General features: G+C 48.5%; 2 protein-coding genes across 5 annotated transcripts in view; both read left to right on the forward strand.

Annotated features, from left to right (window-relative positions):
- LOC100544620 (septin-2) overlaps window positions 1-6,055 on the forward strand; it is a 32,093-nt gene extending 26,038 nt beyond the window's left edge. For 2 of the 3 annotated variants that reach the window (XM_085238491.1, XM_085238489.1), the window contains exon 13: window positions 5,276-6,055. The gene's annotated coding sequence lies outside the window, so the exon portion shown is untranslated. The remainder of the gene's footprint in view (window positions 1-5,275) is intronic. The other variant, XM_085238490.1, reaches the window with a different exon arrangement.
- The window catches only part of SEPTIN5 (septin 5), a 48,393-nt gene that overhangs the window by 2,360 nt on the left and 26,802 nt on the right, over window positions 1-19,231 (forward strand). The window contains exon 1 of one of the 2 annotated variants that reach the window (XM_085238486.1): window positions 6,751-6,807. The exons of the other annotated variant lie outside the window; for it this stretch is intronic. Within the exon in view, the coding sequence (XP_085094612.1) occupies window positions 6,766-6,807 (42 nt within the window). The 5' untranslated portion in view covers window positions 6,751-6,765. Of the gene's footprint in view, window positions 1-6,750; window positions 6,808-19,231 lie in introns of those variants that run through there. 2 annotated transcript variants of the gene reach the window in all.

The raw sequence follows: 19,231 nt of genomic DNA on the forward strand, positions 1-19,231 counted from the left end.
TTACCATTTGCACTGCTCTTATTTTGGATAAGTACATATTTATATTTTCTTTAAAAAATCCGTTAAATATTTTTAATGCACGTGCAGAAATTTAAAGCACACATAAAGGCGTTTTCAGACATTTTGGGAAAAGAGCAGTGTGGTGTAAATGCCCACTGGTGAGATGCAGAGAGTGCAGGGCAGGATGGTTGCTCGTGGTGATGTCTAACCACAGAAATGCCCACTCCTGGGCCTCAGATGCACCTGGGAACGAGGTGCGGATGCTGAATGCTTTGGGATTATCTGGAAAGAATCTGGCGTTGCATAACGATTAAGATGTGCTGAAGTTAATTCCTCACCCAAAAGACAGAGTCTGTATGGTGTTTTTTGCTGTAAAGAAGGGATGGCTGGAAGTTCTGTTTTTTCTGGTCCTCTCTGAATTAGGGGCATCTTTAAAGTCTTATGGAAAGAGTGAAGGGAGAGTTTACTGCAAGCAGTTTCCTTTCCGTTAGCTTTTGAGGCTAACGAGAGGCAGGGGAGGGTGACATACGCAGATTTTTACAGAGATGATGTGCTTAAGTTCACAAGTAACGTGCAGACTGTGTGCATAGAGGTGTTTGCAGCAGGCAGTGAGGCACAGCGAGGCACCAGAGTAAGGTTAGAATAATTTTTGTTACACCAATCTTACAAGTCCGTGTGAAGCTTAGTAAAGACTTCAAAATGAGTTTAAGTTTCATTTATTGTTTCCTTTTTAATTCTCAGGATGCGAGATTGCTGTGAAGTGGTAGGGGCTTATTGCTTCTTATTGCTGACAGTTCAAATGAAGGCTCAGAGAAAGCAGGGGAGGAGTGGGGTCAAGTTACCAGAAACTAAAACTAATGTAGTATTATTTGTTGACTCCAGTATGAAATACTTATGGCCTGTTGGAATAAGCCTGTGGTAACTCTACCAGCATGTTTACTGGCTTCTGAAGCAATTACTTTTTCAAGTTTATTGGTAGGGCCGCCTTCTCTTTCCTTTTGTGCTTCTGAAAGTATAGCTCTTTGCAATCTGTTTGCCTCTTGTTCTTACAAATCTGAGCTGTCTGTCTTACACTGAGCTTCAGGGTCACACTGGGACACAGTAACAGCAGTCAGTCTGTGGAAAATAAACAGCCAACTGAGAACGTAGTTTTGGTTAGGGAAATGCATGTAGGGAAAAAAGGCATTTGAGGTATCTATAGCATATCAGTTCTTACAGTAAGCTCGTGATTTCTTTGAGTTAAAGCTTTCTGAGCTGACGCTGTTCTGATTTTTGATAAGGGCATAAAACAGGCTATTTCTTCTACAGTGAATTGACATCATTTAGCAGAAAAACACAAGGCATTGTCATAGCAACCAGTCTTCTAAAATGATGCTGCTGAATGCTGAATTGATCTGAAATGTCATTTGAGGAAGTACAGATCGTGTTGTAGTTTTTGGCAGCTGAAATTGAAAGCCTAGAGAATGTGATGCTTTGGCAAACTTGTAGTATTTGGAACAACTGCCTGGCAGTGCCAGTGGCTGTTTCTCTAGCTAGAAACTGGATTAGAAGAGTGCTGTCATTCTCCAGCTCTTTTCAGCTGTCTTGGTTTTGTTCAACAAACCGTGCATTGATGGGCTAGCACAAATTTTGGTTTCCCTCAGAGGGGAGACTTTGATATAACTATTTTTTCTTTGCTGCTGTACAGCTGAAGAGCTGAATCTGTGTGGCTCCATAGGACACTGAAGTTGTACAGAAAAATGTTGACCGGGTCCTTAGGAGCTGCCCGGTGACTGGCATCCTCCTGCTCACAGCTGGTGCCACCTGCCCTCAGCTGTGATGGGCAGAGATGGGACTCCGAGCAATCGTGTGACTTAATCCTCCACACAGAGAACAGCGAAGCTTTCATATGAATTGTCCATCTAAAAACAACTTCTAAAAATAGTGTCTCCCTGTTAGTCCATTTTGCTCTCAGTTGGTAAGAGCAGCCATCTCCCACTCACAGTCTGAGCACATGGGTGAGATATTGTGCTTGGATTGTGGCCCGCTGTCTGCGTGTCCCTGTTTGTGTCTTCCTGCAGGAAATCAGTTGTTCGATTCTTCCCAGTAGGAAAAACGTTGGGACTTAGAGTGGCAATCTTCAAGGCATTGCTCAGAAACAAAAATCTATCGCTGTTATGGTGCGTAAGTCTGAAGTGTTAGTCAGGTCTGCTGACCTGCTGCACCTACATACAATCTGCTTGAAGAATCCTGTATGGATTCTTTTTTTTCACTCCACAATTTCTGCGTGCAAAATCCCCAGGAATTTGTCCGGACCTGTTACAGTAAGGAGTAGAAATAGCAGGGTGTCATTCCTAACAACAGGAGAGAGGCATCTTCAAAACTACATTCCCATGGAAGGACTTAGGATGGCACTCTGCGTTTTGCAGCCTTAAAGGCTTTCCAAAGAATTTGCTTTTGCAAAACATAAAATGAAGATGGCTGAAACACCCAATAGTGAGCTTTCTGATAATTACACATAATTACACCAAGCTGTATCTCAGTATCACTGTTTTGTAAGTAAATGCATTAGTACAAATTTATTTGATTTTCATGGAATGATCCCTGATTAGAGAGACTGTCAGATTCGTGATGGATCCCTGCAGAAATCCTGTTTTGTGGGGAAATGTCAGTGTGAGTGGAAATGTATTTATTTGCTTTTCAGTAGCATGCAGATGCTGTGGGAAAGATGAAGTCTGCCCTGCAGTGGCAATGGGGACATGTTCAATTCCTGTGAATATGTACAGTGGCACCTTTCTGTTCCTGCCTCGTAGAGGCTTGATATCTGAGGAATGATACAATTGGAGTATTTCCACCTTTACACTGAGAAATGGAAACGCAGCAGCACCTGAGATGGCCATTAGATGGACTGGAGGCAGAAGGTGAAGGGAGGTGTTTACTGCCAGACTCCATAGGCATTAGGGGGGCATTCGACCTCTCAGGGCTGTGCCAAAGCCTGGTGTGTTATCGTGCTGGGCCCCTAAATGCTTCAGGCAGCTTTTTATGAATAAACATTTTTAGAGAAACATTTGTAATAGTTCTGGAGCTTGGAGCCTGGTATGTATCTGTGTATATATGATCCAATGGATATTAAGCCCATTAGCACATTTAATGAACTGGTAAGTGTTGGAAAGCAGTTCAAAAGCCAGTTTTGGAGCTGTGTGTAGTTGGCTGGTGACATTTATTATGGGAAAATATAAGGTGCTGCCACGGACCAGCAGGGGGGAATGGAACAAACCTGCAGCACAGAGTCAACAGAGAGTGACTGAAGTTCAGCTGTAACCCCAGATATTGGGGTTGTGAGCAACGACATGAGTCAAAGCTAGCTAACAACAGGGCATTGATGCTATCCAGTACTTACAGATTTGTTTTTCCAGGAGTCGTAACGAAGTTTGCAGATGTTTATCCTGGTAAGAAGCTCTGGGATTTAGCTATGAAGCAAAGCCTTGTGGGAAGACTCAGCTTCTCCAAGTTCTTGCTAACTGTTGTGAAGTGAAAGGGTTGTAGCTACATAAAACACAAAATGGGTGCTGTTTGAAGAAAGGCAATTTAGGTCAGTAAGAAAATGTAACTGCTACAAAATGCATTTCTCTCCTCGGGAATTCAGAACTGTAGAGGCAGATCTGTGCAATGCAGAGCACCTTGGTGTGTGTTCTTTGAAGCTGCTGAGGGAGGGGCAAGCTCATTCCTTCCTAAGCCTTTCCAATGCAGGATTCTTGGTGCTCTGAACGTGTGTGAGGTGTGTGTCTCTCGTTGGGGAACCCACTGAGCACAGCGCCGTGCTGGAACTGTGTTGTCTGTTAAATAATGGTGAGAATGGCTGCAGATAGGGGCATTTAATGAATGCACTCAGAAAGTATGGGGGAGTCTCACACATTAGTGTATAAAAACGGATATAAAAATCTGTGAAGAGCAGTAGTAACCTAATGTATCATAAAATACTGTCTCATCAGGAGATGGGGAAGAAAGCAGTGGAACAAATCCACGCTGGAAATGCCTGAAACGTACTGTGCTCAGTTGTGTTTTATGAACCTGAAAGGTGGACATGGTGTTGCCGATGTTGCTAACGTCAGTGCATGCTGGGGCTTGTGATCACAGCCTCGGTGTTTATTGGAAGCATTAGTCTGTCTGTGACAGACACTGGTTACCATTTCTTTTTGATGTGTTTTGTAACAGATCAGAGCTATGCAGGCGATGGCAGAAAATTAGTTTCTCTTCCATATTTGAAGTAACAGTGTAGCACAAGAAGTTAATTTTGCCTTTGAATATTAAAGGTGGTTAGCAGTGCGTGCTCTCCAGCTTTGATGCCCTAATGCTGGCTTGTTGGACTGGACTGTGTGAGGTGGAGGCCCTGCCCTCCTGACCATGTTGGGGAGCTGCTGTTCCCTAACAGTGTTCAGCACGTGAAGAGTGAAGGACCCCAGGGTCAGCTTTCCCTCAGCCTCATCCCAGCTGTATTCTGCAGCTGCAGTCTGCATAGGTGTTGTACCGACACTGCATATTTCTTTTTTGCCATCCAGCTGGTGCTTAGGCTGAGCTACTTTTCCCACTTGGGAAGGAGTACCTTTGGAGACTGGAGTGCTGGAGGTGCCTCTCAAGTTCCAAATCTGTCACAGCTTTTGTAAGCAGGACCTGATTTTCAGGGAAAGTGGAATTGTGCTTTCTTCAATTGGCAAGTAACTAACGAGACAAAACTGGGAGTCATTTTTGAAGTGATAGGTCAGTGTTCCTTCTTTCAGCCACGTGAGTACTGCTTTATGGATGCTTGGAAAAATCCGTTTGCTTTCCTTTTTTACCTAAGCAGTGTCATAAGAACATAATGTCGTGTTTGTGCATAACGTCCAGCTGGCTGCTTATTTTAGCCCTGTTTAGATGAAGTGATCTTAAATGCAGTTTTCAGTGTCAGAAGAAATGCTGCACACCACAGGCTGGCAGAGGTTGCTTTCCATGTGCAGCACTGTTTAGCTGAGCCGCAGCGCAGTTCTTGCAGACGAAAGGGAGTGTAGGTGCTTAAGGAAGTATGCACTCAAAAATAGATTCTCTTGCATGTGCTCTTGTCAGACGTTTGAGACAGACGTCTGTGGCCAAACTGCATGCAGCTCATCTAACTCAGCTGGTGTAGCTGTAGTGCAGGTCCCTGTGAGGTGCTCTGTTCCCTGGATTATGCTGCTTTGCTAGGAGGGGATGCCAGAAGCAAGCCAGTAGTGCTGAGAATTTGTCTTTTCTAATGCTGTTTGTTTTCCACTTTTGTTCGCAGCAGCGTTCAGTTCTCTAAGTGGACGGGTGCTCTGTTTTCTTTGGCCGAGTGGTAACGTCCACATGCAAAAGCCGGATTCTGCAGATCAAGACCTGCATTAAAACAAACACAGAGTCTGAAGATTGTGTTGTAAAACTGCTTGTTTTATATATTCAAAGTTAATCAAGTTATCCTGTATCTTTTTTGATTTTTTTTGTTAACACTGTCTTCATACTTATAATTGTGTTTATATTCTCCTTCCTATGCCTTTTGGTACAGAAATGGATAAGCATGCTGTTTGGACTAGGCCTTGTGCTGGGGCAAGGAGTTAATTGTGTATCTAGATTGTTCTGAACCGTTTTGTGATTAGTGCTAAAAGCCTCTGTGGCCGGTTGGCAGTAAATGTGCTCGCACAGTATCGTAACTTTCTATTGCTATTTTAAGCCATTCTGTATCGTGTCAGTTTTTCATAACTTTCTGTGCTTCGGTTCTTTTTCAAGCTTCATCTCTGGTGATTTGTATTTGTGTGATGTGTGAGAAAATACACAAACCACTGACGATTCACCGGTGATGTAAAGAAGCTGACTTTTCTAAATCATTGTGCCTTAAAATACCATGAACACTATGCATGCCAGAAACTTCCGTGGATGCCTCTGAGAGTTGTCTTCAGGTCTCAGTATTGCTTGCAGGTGTTCCTATCGCAGCATTCCCAGCTGAGTGGAGGCATGTACTGAACCTTTTATATACCGCAACACTAATTTTCATGGAGGTTTTGTAATAAATTGTATCAGTGTGGAAAAAGATGAATTCTGGGGTGATTTTTGTTCCCTGCCTTTCTCTCTCTATTTTATTTGTATTATTTTAATTCTTTTATGGTTTGGTGAATTGTTGCACTGGCGACATGCAGAGTGTCTTCAAAGGAGTCGTGGTGCTTGGCCTGAAGAATGGAAGGCTCTTCTAGAATTTACTGCTGTGATTTCATTTCAAAGCACCTTTCCAAACATTTTCACTGGAAGTTAGGCAGCACATCTTCACATCTGCTTTTGCTGTTGTTTCTGCAACTCAGCATGCATCTGCTGACGCTGGCTGTGTCTGTGAATACCTTGGAAAATCGGATCACACGCCTCAGTGTGTGAACTCGTGGCTGTTGCTGTTCCCTTTGTGCCGTTATGCGTGCATGGCTCTCATGCATGCTTATGTAGTCCTGTGTGTGTCATATGCATGTAAGTGTGAATTGTCTTGCAAATATGGGATTGAGATGCTTTGTATTCTGTGTTCTGTACTGCTGTGCAGTGTCTGTCGTGTTGCTGTTAGCCCTAATTGTGCTGTCTAGCAAAGAGTGTTTAATCAAGACAGACTTGACAAAAGGCTTGCATCACCAGGGTGTGTATTTGGCCTGTGGTCTTAAGCTGCATGAAGTGGACGTGTTGTTATCTTGGCTGCTCTGATGAAGTTGAAAGAAGAAGTGAAGTGACAGATTTGTTTTCAGTTGCAGAGCCACTTCAGGTTTTATGGAGATTTGGATGTTAAACATGTCTGTCAAGAGAGCCAAGGTGAGAGCTGTAGCTGCAAACATCCTGTTTCACATGGATTGCGTGCCCTTATGTGTGCCTTTGTGTTCCTTCCAGAATTTTGCAGCATGTTTTGCAACCTTCTCCAAATGATGCTCTGTGCCTTTGTGCATGTGAAAGAACAGCCACACCCTTCCCCAAAACCAAGGTGTTCTGTTGTGTACTGAGTTAGCTTTCTGAGCCAAGGTAACATGAAAGGTTCATCTTGCAAAAGAAATGAGGACAGTAGGGAAGCAGGCTTCTGAAAGTATCTCTTATTAAAAATAAATAAATAAATAAAAAATTAGGGCTTTTTTTCCCCCTCTTTCCAAGGCAGGGCATCGAAAGTCACTGTCACAATTCCCGGGTGGGACTGGGAGCAAATAGTGATTATTGATCTGGTCTTTGCCTCCTCCTGGCTTGTGAATTCCACCTGCAGCGCTTGGCCCAGTCCCTGGCACTCACTATTCTGTGTGCTTTCCTTTCAGAACAGGCTTAATCTGTACATCACTTCTTACTGATTGCTGTTAATCTTCAGCTGCTTTTGAACTCATTTTCTCACAGTACCTCACAGCTCAATGGGGGACGTGTATTCCTTAAGCCAAGCCGTGCTGTGAGGATCTCTGCAGAGCTTTCCTGTGTTGCCCCGCGGTGCCCAGGAGCCCTGCTCTGCCCGGCCATCTCCAGGCAGCTGCTGGCAGCAGTGGGACGAAGGGCTCACGCCAGCCTGTAAGGGCTGTTTGGCAGGATCAGGGAGCAGGTGCCCGAGGTCCTTCTGGTCTTCGTTAGATTTTAAGCACTGTGGCAGACTAATGGCAGCTTCTGAATTGCCGATGGGGTCATTGGTGCCTTTAATTGCGGCATGGAGTTTGATGGTCTGTGGTTGTCTGGTCTATAAAAATGAGGGAGTATGCTAACAATTGATGAAATACCGTCTCTGATGCTTTGAATCGATGGCTAAAAGCAATCTGGGAGCGAGTTAATGGGTTTTGAAATCTTACGTGCCTGGGACTGCCAGCTGCTGGTTTTGGAAGCGTCTCCTTGTTTGGGTACGAGGGATGTTTTCAGTGAGCAGGTGGAAGGAATGACGAGGAACGCCACGATGACCGCAAGGATCGGAGATGTCGGTATCAGCGTCAGTTTTGTTCCGTGGGGGGGGCTGTCCTCGCACTTGTGCGGCCAGCAGCGGGCCCGGCTGCTCCCGTTCTGCCCTCATTGCTTACGGCCCCGTCCCGGCAGGGGAGCAGCGTTCCTCCCTGCGGCCGCGGGCTCGGGGCTGCCGCACGGCTCCTATGGTGGGAGTTCAGCTGAGGTCCCTCGGCTGTTCTGCAGGCTCGCGCCTCCTTGGGAGCGTTCTAAATCCGTTGGAGCTCTCCTGCCCCCTCCTCCCGTTATTCCGGCAGCTTTACCTAGAATAACTCAGCGTTGCTCTTAAAATGGCTCGCTGGCAGAGGAGCCCGTTCCTGCTTCGCGGAGTAAGTTTGCAGCGTGATTCAGTGCCTCCCCCGGCATTTCGGGCTGCTAAATCTGGAAGCTCGTTCCCTCTTTATTCCCTTGGCTTTTGACGTTTTTAGCGGTCCGTTGTTCGAGCGCACAGCGCTTCTGCCGGCGGCTCCTGAGCCGCGGCGGCCCGGCGGGGCGGTGCTGCGGTGCGGTGCTGCGGTGCGGTGGCGTTGTGCTGCGGTGGTGCGGTGGTGCGGTAGTGGTGTGCTGCGGTGGTGCGGTAGTGCTGTGCTGCGGTGCGGTGTCCCCGGGCCGGGCTGCGGGCGGGGCGCGCGGCGGGATTGGCGGGCGGGGCGGAGCGGGGCGGGGCGGGGCGGGAGGCCGAGGCGGTCCCCGGGCGCACCCCGCGCTGCCGTCGGCGGGCGCCGCGCTCCCGGCCGGGCAGGGCCGGCACCATGAGCACCGGCACGCGCTACAAGAGCAAGCCGCTCAACCCAGGTGAGGCGGCGGTCCGGGACGTGGGGTATCCCCGCCCCGCGGCCCGCCGCGGCCCTCACGCCTCGTTCTCTTTTCTTTTTCTCTCCCCTCCGTCGGCTCCCGCCGCGGACATCCCGCCCTCGCCGCCCCGCTGCCGCCCGTCCGCCCCGCAGAGGAGAAGCAGGTAGGTGGGCTCCGCGCCGGCCGCGTGCGTCCGGGAAAGGCCGTCGCGCTCGCTCCGTCTCCCCGCGATTCGCTTTCTTTATTTCCCCGGTGCTCTGGATGTGTCGGGCGGAGGAAGGCGGCCCGGGGGCTGCAGGAGGCGTTTCGGCATCGGCCGCTGCCCGCGGCGGAGCCGCGCCGCCCCGAGCGCTGCGACGTGGGGTGATGCAATCGGGTGACATCGGCAGGTTTTTTGGCTCTCCGTTCGGTATTCGGAGGTGTTTTACGGGAAGGTGATTTTCTCTGCGGAGATCGAACGCCTATTAAGGGGGAAGCGGCGGAGCGCCGTGCGGTCCATCGCCGCGATGCGGGCTGCCCGCCGTCCCCGGCTCGGAGCTGCGGCCCCGCGGGGTGGGGTTGGAGGTGCGGCACGGAGGAACCGCCGCCCCGCCCCGCCCCGCCCCGCCCGGCTCGCACCCGCTGCGGGGTCCGCTTCCTCGCCGAGCAAACGCCTTCCCGAGCCGGGCGGTGCTACGGCGCAGCCTTCCCGAGCCGCAGCTGCAAATTCATTGTGCGGCAGCGGGGCGACCGCCCGGCCGTGCCGGGAATGGTGTTTCCCTACGGTGCGGGCGTGGACGCTGAGAAGGGAGCTGTGTGTTTTTGGGGACTGCTGACTGCAGTGAGAACGAAGTAAATCTGGTGGCAGTAGGGCGATGGGGACTTAGCAGGTGATTTTTTTTCCTAAGCTGCTGCATTTTTTGCTACTGTTATGCAGTTAGCTGTTAGTATATTGCTGTTATTTCAATTCTTATTGTGTTTCTGGGGGTAAATAAGCCAAGCTGTGTTCTGAAATTGCAGGAAAAAAGTCGATGTAAGCTGTGAACTGAAAGAGAGATCTGTGACCCAAAGCACCGTGCTGTTCTTTAGCTTGTTTTGACACAAAGAGCAAAGCAGGAGATGTGTACAGCTCCTTTCTGCTGCTCCCCAGGCTGGGAAGCAAGAAAGACAGAGCACTTTGCTCTAGATGCTATCGTAATTCCTGCAGGCCTTTGTCACATCTGGGTGACAGCCCTGCCCCACTGTGTGGCTGTGTGCACAACAGCTGAGTGCTGCTGGGGCCGGAGTGGCCTCTGCTCAGGTGTGCTGCTGTGTGTGTGTGTGTGTGTGTGTGTGTGTGTGTGTGTTGTCTGTGTGTGTGTGTGTGTGTGTGTGTGTGTGTGTGTGTGCGCGCACAAAGGTGCTGAGCACAGAGCGGGTCTTGCATGACAAAGGCAGCTGGGCTGTGTGTCTGTGCCGGCTCTGTTCCTTGTGGATGGTGGAGGGAAACCAAGCTGTGAATACAAAGCGATCTGCTGAAACGCCAGCAAATGTATGGAAGCACAAATGATATCCTTATTGTTTGAGAGCAGGGCTTCTCTTTCTGCGCTACCGGTGCCAATCTACATGCGTCTGGTAGCAGGTACCAATTTAAAAGGTTTACTGAAGCTGCAATTCTTGCCAGAAGCAGTAAAAAAAAAAATTAAATATTATATAAGAGCTAAGCAAGGGCAGAACAATAAATTGCATGTAAATAGTGTGGCTTTTGGTGACATCTTGATAATGTTAATGACTTGCTGAGTACACATAAAGGAACAGTGTGGTGTCAGAGAATCTGTGTTCATCTTCCTTACAGTATGATTGTGGCTGATGCGTTGTCTGGGGCCAGGGGACTCTATTTGTGGGTCTGACTCCCAAATGCTAGCTTTTACGAAGAGAAAACAGCAGGAGATTCTCCATTTCCCTGATTCCCAGTTTTTCCACACTCTCTGCTTCTGATGTCAGCTCTTGTTTGACACCGATCTCACTTGCCATTGAAGTCAGTGGAGTTTTGGTACTGGTCTCCATCCACCTTTCCAAGGGGAAGGGTTGTGCTTTAGGACCAGTTTCTGATCTGAAGCTGTACAGCAAGTTGCTTGGTGAGGCCAAGTCCTCACTTCAGCACTGCTGCAGTTGAGTTGGTCTCTCTCCTAGGAATTCAACTGGAGCCTCTTACGGGGGATTCTCCTGGTGGGGCGTGGGAGGCAGATGAGCAGCCACTAGCAGGGGCTTAGTGCCGAAGGACAGGCAATGGCCTGTTGGAAATGGAGCAATTTGTTCAAAGACTGTTTTGACTCAAGAACCTATAAGGGCAAGTGCAGCTGGTTGACACCACTGAAACCCAAGGTGTTGCTGTGGGAGTACAGGTGAAACCTTCTAAGTACGTCGTCAAACTGGAGTCTGCTAGCACGCTCCTGCAGAACATGCCTCCTGTTTCATGTTGTTGGTGTGTGTTTGTTTGGGGTGTGACCTTGTCACGGCGCTGGAACCGGCTCCTGCTCACTCAGGCCCATGTCTCTGATGTTCTCTGAAGTCTTTGTTCCTCATTAGGTCTGCAGGATGGGAACACCTTCCCAAGTTGATCTCTCCACCCCATCGAGTTGCAAAGCTGTTTGGGTGTGGGAGCAGAAGCGATCTGGTGGATCCAGTTCTTTTAGTGGGTTTGGAATTACAGGGCTGTGTCTCTTGTGTTCAGCTTGGTCCTTTTTTCTGCTTAAGCATATTTTGAAGTAGTCTGCTTCTCAGTTAAACATATGCATGGGGGTATTGTGTTTAAGAAAGATGCTGTGCAAACGGTTGTTTGGCTGTAAAAATGATGTTGCTGTAAACCCGAACACTGAGAACTCCTGAGTTTGTTGCTTTTTTTTGTTTGTTTGTTTTTGAAATTTGGGATTTTATGTATTCAAAATCTATAGCTTTTATTATTACTTAGGGAAAAACAGCGACAAAAAGCAGAGATCTCAGTTTGTGGTACAATAGATATTACGAAAGCAAAGATGTCTCCCATCTAAAATGGCAACTGTGCCAAAATAGAGCATCAATTTCAGGCCAGCCTTCACCCCAGACCTTCTGGTGGCCGTATCAGATAGCCTTGGTAGGTGGAAATCCCCTCCTTCCCCCTTAGTCTGTTCTGAGCCACAGCCTTCTCCTTTTATGGTGAGAAGAACCCAGAGGGGCTTGTAAGAACTGCGTGAGCTGCTCTGAAGGCTGTGCTCTGCGTGGTGCAGAGGTACCTGAGGTGTTCCTGGGTGCTGTGTGATGATCCTACAGGCAGGGGGTTGTGGCAAAGAGCAGAGTAGGAGGAGCAGTGATTCCCGTGTCCTGAGCTTGGTGAGGATGACCTTAATGTCACCCTTGATTTCTGTGTAGGTGTGTGTGTGATGAAAATTGATTAGCTGAGTTGTGAAATAGACGATAAGTGCTATTTGTGTGTTAGGTTCCGATGTTCAGCTTGCTGCTGGGCGGCTCCTGCTCCGTGTGGAATTGCAACCAAGCCTGTGCTGGAGCAGTGTGGAGGACTCCTGCCCGTGTTAGATGTCTGCAGCATTTTTATCTTCCATCTGTTTTCCTTAAAGGAGCTGCTCTTGTGATCTTGTGACCTGGGGAAGGTTCTGATTACTTGTGCTTGTACAGAACTGCATGGAACCTGGAAGGTAGAGTGCACTTTTTCTCAGGGTTAATGCTGTGATTTTATAGTCGTGACTCTTTGAGTCCCTGGGAGGGGCAGTAGGGATCTGTTCCTGTGCACAAGTCTGACAGTCTGTATCCATTCAAATGGAGTGGGTTGTGGTGAGGGTTTTTTTGCTAGCAGAAAGCAAGGTTTCATGTTTGCAGCTGGCGAGGGGGATATTTCAGCACAGCTGCGGGTTGCACTGGGTGAGGCTGCTTCACTTGGACTCTCTGTGTTGAAGTCTCTTCCAACCGATGTGTTTTCCAGCCCAGCCTCAGTCTTACATCCTGGCTCCTGAGAAATGCCTGCCAGAAGGGGAGCCGTGCATTAGTCACAGGCTCTAGAGGTGGATACTGGAAGCACTTAAAGCAGCACATCTCTGCTTGTTTTTCTGTTGTCCCAGTGTATCTTGGCCAGACATAGAGTTGGGGTGGGAGCTTTTACTTCTCTGTATAAAGCCTCGAGTGTCTTATTCTTTTTTTTTTTTTTTTAAAGCTAAATTCAAAAGGCAGTGTTGGTACCTTGCCTTCCAAACTGGGCCAAGGCTCAGTGCTCAGCACAGTGTGCCCAGAGCCGGTGGGACTGCAGCAGGTCCTGGCGTTCAGCCGTGCCCCTGTCTGAACAGTGTGTCTCACAGGTGGGTTATTCTGAGCTCAGGAGGTGAGCTCCATCCTTTGGCTTCTTTTAAATATTTTTTCCTTTTTTTTTCTGCTTGACTTCTTGGAAAAGGGCCGTAAAAGCAGGTCAGCGCATGGCTACGTAGTGACACAGAACTGCTGGGGAGCTGGGCACAGCCTGCCTCCTGCTCTTCAATTATTTATGCTCCAAATGGGCAAAATGGTCGTCAGCACAGGGCAGGGGAGAGGTTCAGCCTGCTCAGTGCTACTAACACTATGCAGTTTATGAAAAGGAGGTGTCCCCGCGTGGGGATCTTTATCCCTTGAATTTCCATGCTTTGCTACTTACATGCAAATCCAGAATTCTGCTGTTCTTGTGCAGAGCCCTTTCGGGCACGTTAGCCAATGTAAGTGGGCAGGTGCTGTGGCCTGATGTTAGCAAAGAGCAAACAACGGCGTCTAACCCTGAGGGACGCTTGTGACACTGCTGCTCAGCTGCTGGGTTGCAGCATGCTGGGACATTGCGAAAGCGGTTTGTATTGCAGAGGTGAAAGCGTTGTTGCCATCTAAATACGGAGAAACCCATTCCCTGGATACTTCCAGGCCTCCAGAGTCCAGGAGTCTCTTACAAGCTTCTGATGCTCTCAAAAATGATACTAGCTTCATTGGATACTGTTCTCTGCTTGGCTATTGTAGCAGGAAATAGATGTAATGTGTCATGCCAGTCCTGTCCCAGCCTTTGAGCCGGAGACAAGCTTTGAGTTCGGTGTCTTCTGGAGCACCCTCAGTTTGGGTCTAAGTTGCTGGTTGTTAAATACCCCCACAGTGGGCGTGCTGGGGGCTGTGTGTTCAGCCAGCTGGCTGCTCGCTGTGCTGTTCCAGGTTGGGTCCCTGCTGTGGTCTTTGGAGCTTTGCTAAATGAGTTATAAATAATAAATAAATATAAACCCAAGGGGCTCCCCTAGCAGCTTTGGGTCACCCCGCATTGCAGTGGTAGCTGCTGTAACTGTGCTGCTGCTGGCAGCTGTGTGCGCTGAATCCAAGCTTGGAGAGCTCTGCTCCATCTTTGATACTTCAAGCACTTCTTGCTGAGACAGCTGTTGACTCAGCCAAAAGGGTTTCTCTCGTTTCTCTTCCAGTTTAAATGATTCCTGGGGTATGTTTTTTTTCTGGGTAGCTGTGCATGAAGCGAAGGGCACCTTCCTTCCTTACCTTCACAGGTTCTTTCCTGACCAACAGTGGTCTTTGTCCCCTTCCTGCCCCAGACAGAGATTTCCTTGGGTAGTGACATCTCACAGAATAATCCTCCAGTTCTCAAGAATGAAATGTATGGCATCTCTGACAGATACATTATGTGACTTCAGAGTTCTGCCACGCTTAAGAAGTTATCTCATAACATGCTGAAATAACTCCATATGGGCTGGATTGTGTGTGTGTGTGTGTGTGTGTATGTCTGCGGTCAGCCTGGAAGCTCAGGAGGAGGTGTTATGTGTTCCTTTTGTCCCAGAGAATCGTTCCTGGAGCTGGGAAGAAGTTTGCAGTCAGTGTGTTCCCACAGTGATGTTCAGAAGCTGGATTTGTGTGTGGTGCATCAGAAGAGCAGGGATCAGATCCCAGAACATGTGCTTGTTGTCAGCACGTGTGCTGCTGTTCATCCACAACTCGGTATCCCACAAATACTGTTTAAAACGAGTGGTGGAAGGTGGTGCTGAGTGCTGGGAGGAAGGGTTTGTGTCTGCGGTGCTGCCCGGAGTGGCTGGACTGTGGAAAGCAAAGGAGGTCTTTTGTTACTCCCAACTAAAGTGAAGAGTCCTCTATATCTTGAGGGGCTGAATGGATTAGTACTCTTAATTTCCCCTCTTTTGTATGAATGCATTTCCAGTGTGTTAATTAAGATGTTGCAATTTGCTAACACTTAGCTTTAGGCTGCAGCACTGCTCTGGGCTGTCGTTCCCAGCCCTTACCTGTGGAGGAGAGCGTGCTCAGGGCTGCAGCAAAGCTTGGCTCAGTGTTGGCCAAGAGGAGTTGAAGAGGAAGTGAAACCCTGTACGAGCATCTGCAAGGCTGTAATGCCAAGAGGGGGAGGTGAATTGTTTAGCTTTAGTACAACTGTCTACTTCTGAAGTCCAAAAAAACATGTTTTTTAAAGAGAAGTCTGGAGCTCATTTTTGGAAGAAGATGTAGCTATAGTTCAGAGATGCTTGAGATGGGAGACACTGCTCGATGCAGCTGGGCAGCCCTCAGGTGCTGTGCCACGGCAGCACAGGCTGAGGGAGGTGAGCGTGGTGTGCTGGGGATCTCATACTGTGCTTCACACTCAGTGTGGGGTCTGCAAGGTGTGAGCTGGGTGTCAGAGGTGGGAAGCCCTTGATTAGAGTTGAGCTCACACTTGTTGGGCTGCTGCTCTGCACAGCCGCTCTCAGCCGGAGGTTAACTGCTGGTGGCTGGCCCATCCCTGTCCTCCAGTGCTGTACTGTGTCTGTTCAGAGCCCGACAGTTGAGCTCCTTTGCTTGCCAGCTTTGTTCGGCTCAGATCTTTGCTCTTCCTGGGAACTTTGGGAGTGCCCTGCTTGTTTTGAAGTTCGTTATCAAGAGTGTCCAGGGTGTGTGTGGGGCGCTGGGATGGCCCGCCTTGGCCTCACCCACCGGCAGCCGGTGCCGTTCTCCTGGAATGACTTCTGGCCCGGGAACCAGGAGCTGGGAATGCAGTCTTAACAAATAAACTGCAGGAGCATGAGGAGCTGGCTGCTGGAGCCAGGCCATGGGGAGCCAGCTCAGCCCGCTGACCTCTGGACATTCTTGGTGTAGAAACGAGGGAGAGGAAGAAAAGATCCACTCGGCTTGTGGGAAAAGAGGCTTCAAGAGCTTGACGTCTTCCTTCTGCTTTCTGTGAGGCAAAGCCCACAGATACAGCTGTGATCTGCGCTCCTGTGACTGCTCCGTTTTGCCTTGCAGACCCCTGAGCTGTGTGAGCACGCAAAGAAGAACAGGTCTTTCACTGCTTTAGTTTGCTTTCCTGTTATTTTTAAGATCACTTCCCAGACAAATCGCTTCACTTTCAGTAATTTGTAATGTCTCTTGGCTATTCTGTCAGCCTGGGAACTGTTTGAACCCTGCCTGCTGTGCTCAGCTCATTCTTGCTGTGACACACACACGTGGAGTCTGTTACATCTACTTTTAAAATAAATTACATACTACATAAATTACATATCCAGGTGAAACTTGAGTTACAAAGCTGAGCATCTGCTGACAGCCTGCCCTGCTCATGTTGTCCTGTTGGCTCTGCATATTTTAAAGCTCTTCTGAGTCTCTGCTTTGGGTGTTCAGTGCTGTGAATATACAATTGGAAATGCCGCTTTGGATCAAGAGTAATTTCCCTTTACCCAAGGCCTGCTGTAAAAAAGATGTTTATGGCCCTTAGGATGCTATAGAGTCTCTGAGCTGCTCAGAAGAGGTGGTCAGGCAGCAATGGAAGGAGCTTCACAGCCTCAGGTTGCTGGTATTTGCCCTGGTTCCTGGGGAATGGCTTGTAGCAAAATCCTGCTGCTGTGGTGGCACAGTACTGAGATAAGCAAGTGTGCACACAGCAGTGAGAGGGGGGATGCTGTCTGAGAGCATCTCTTTTCTCCCAGAGGCTGCGTGTGCATCCCTGCGTTGATGGCTCCTGTGCTGTGCCTGGAGCAGTGCTCCGGCTCCCTTAGCTGTCGTACACAGAAGGGAAGCTGCTCGTGCCTTGTTCGTGAGTTTCATACTTTGCTGTTTGTCTGCTTACTTTCCAGAACTCTCCTCCCCTTGAAAGGAACCCTTGGCAAAGTGTGTATTTATGAGGGAAGCAGGAATTAGAGCAGACAGTTATTTAGCAGGACTTGGTGCTTCTGGGCAGTTAATCCTGGCACGTGCTTGGGAAGGACTCCAGGTCCATGGAGCAGCGGAATGCTCTGCCTCTGCTCCAGGCTGTCAGAAACCCTGGGGCTCTCGCTTCAGAAGCTCAGACCAGCCTGTAGAGGTAAGAAAGCCAGAGGTACATTTTGTACATACACCTCAGTACTGTCACACTGTGACAGTGATCCTCTGAAGCATTACTGCTGTGGGCAGGATGTTTTTGGGGAGCAGGAGTGTGTCCTCTTGCCACTCAGATAAGTGTTGCCTGGCCCACCCCTCCACATCAGCTCACACCATTTCACTTCGTGGGAGTTTAAATAGAAGCCAAACCAACTGGATGGAGCTTGAGGTTCCTCCTCTTCTGTGCCTGCTCTATTTGTCCTGCTGGTCCTCATGCAGCAAGGCCATCTCATAGCTGTGTGGTGGCATTATTTTCAGCAGCCCTCATTAATGTCAGTGAAAGCTTTTCTGTTTGAGCTGTTAGGGTCACTCCACTGCAGCTGCTCCGAGGCTCCAGCCAGTGCCAGGCATTCCGCTGCCTGGTTTGAATGGCCAGTGTCATTTGAACGTCTCCCTGCTCCTCCTGTGATCGCAGTGTCATGGGCAGGTGTTGGTCAATAGTGGAATTGTTCTTTTGGTAAACAAGTGATGGTGTTACTGGAGTTGTCCTTCATGTAGCACAGTGCAGGGCGTGCGTGGGATTGCTAACGAGGGATATCACGGGACTTGCTGGTCTGAAAGCTTCATGAACCATCTTATTTTTCTCTGCAAAGTGTGTAGATGTTCATTCACATCTGCTGTTCCTCACCTGCATCCTCCTCTTGGTCACGTTTGGTACTGAAGTGTGTTACAGCACAGTGGTGGGCATTTCAAAGGGCTCTGTGACATTACCAGCAATGCATGTCCAGGAAATGCCTGGGTGAGGCTCTGCTCTTGCCTCATCAGACATCCTTTTTCACATACGCCCAACAGTTGAGATAATCTGTGGGGACCTGTGCGTATCTGGCACCCAGAGCTTGTTTCTTGGGCGTTTATGGCTTCCCTTAATGAAAAGTAACCTATTTTTCTTTCTTCATTATTTTTCAAAAAACTCGAGGCACCCACCTTTTGGCTACCATGCTGCACTGGTAGGCCAATGTGCCTTTCCTCCCGTGGAGAAGACAGATCTCACTTGGTATTCCTAAAGCAGTGGTTTATAAATGAGCCTGAAAAGAGAAATTGATTTCCTCGCATAGGGCAAAATTGCATCAGAGAAGAGTCCTATCAAAATTTCATAAACCTGGGCCATGAATTAAGCCTGACACCACCGATTTGACTGCGCACAGTGAATATCCCATTGATGAGATGTGCAGGTAAGGAAGTGTTACCTGTGTGCACTTAGCACCAGAGCCCCTCCATCCTCACCTGTCCCTCAGCAGTGCTGGTGTCAGCAGTCCTCACGTTACAGATTTTGTACCCCTTCTCATCTCGGGAGGCTGCGGGATTTGCTCACTCTGTGCAGCCTGAGGGCATGAGGCTGCAGGGGATGGAGCTGCGTCCCTGCCCATGTAGCTGCTTCCGTTTCTCTTGGATTGCTTCACAGCAAGGCGTAGTTTAGCAAATGCAATTTTTCTACCTCACTGCTTCTGAGTTCTTTGTAACGTTGAGTATTGCTGTGCTCTGTGTGTCCGACAAGCACAGCATTTACAGTCAAATGACACTGTCGTGTCTGATATCTCCATTAGTCTGGTTTCGTTTCTCTGACTTCCAGAAATCCAATATAATCACTTCAAAGGTGACATTTCCAGGAACTCTGCTCTTCCAATGCCTGCTCCATGAATATCCTATTTTATGCCTCCTTTACTTTACCATTCTTGTTGTTTTTGGGTGGAGCCAGAAAAAAAAAAGTGGATGAGTCAACAGTACCATCGAACAAAATGCACAGGAGTGAGGATCTGTTCCTTCAGGTCAGGACTGTGTTGGGAAGTCACTGCTAACAGTTTTGGTGCGGGGCAAGAGCAGTTATATTGATGGCTGTGATTGGATAAACGTTTCATTATAATGGAAATGAAGACTGAAATAGCACTAAGCACAGCGGTGCAGTAATGTTATCTGCAAAGAACAGATGTTATCAAGAGCCCAGCTTGTTCCGTGTGGCTGGGCCATGTTGCTAGTACAGTGACATAAGTTATTCAGCACGGAGCACTATCTTTTTGTGGCTGCTTTGTCACTCAGTTTTTGCAGAAGGAATCTTACCTTAAAGAGGAAAGGTTTATGGGTGTAATGGGGCAGTGTGTTTCAGAATGTGTTTCCTTAATCTCTGCAAGATTTAGGACTAAAT

The sequence above is a fragment of the Meleagris gallopavo genome, chromosome 17 (assembly GCF_905368555.1).
Source record: "Meleagris gallopavo chromosome 17, MGAL_WU_HG_1.1, whole genome shotgun sequence".
NCBI classification, from domain to species: Eukaryota; Metazoa; Chordata; class Aves; order Galliformes; family Phasianidae; genus Meleagris; species Meleagris gallopavo.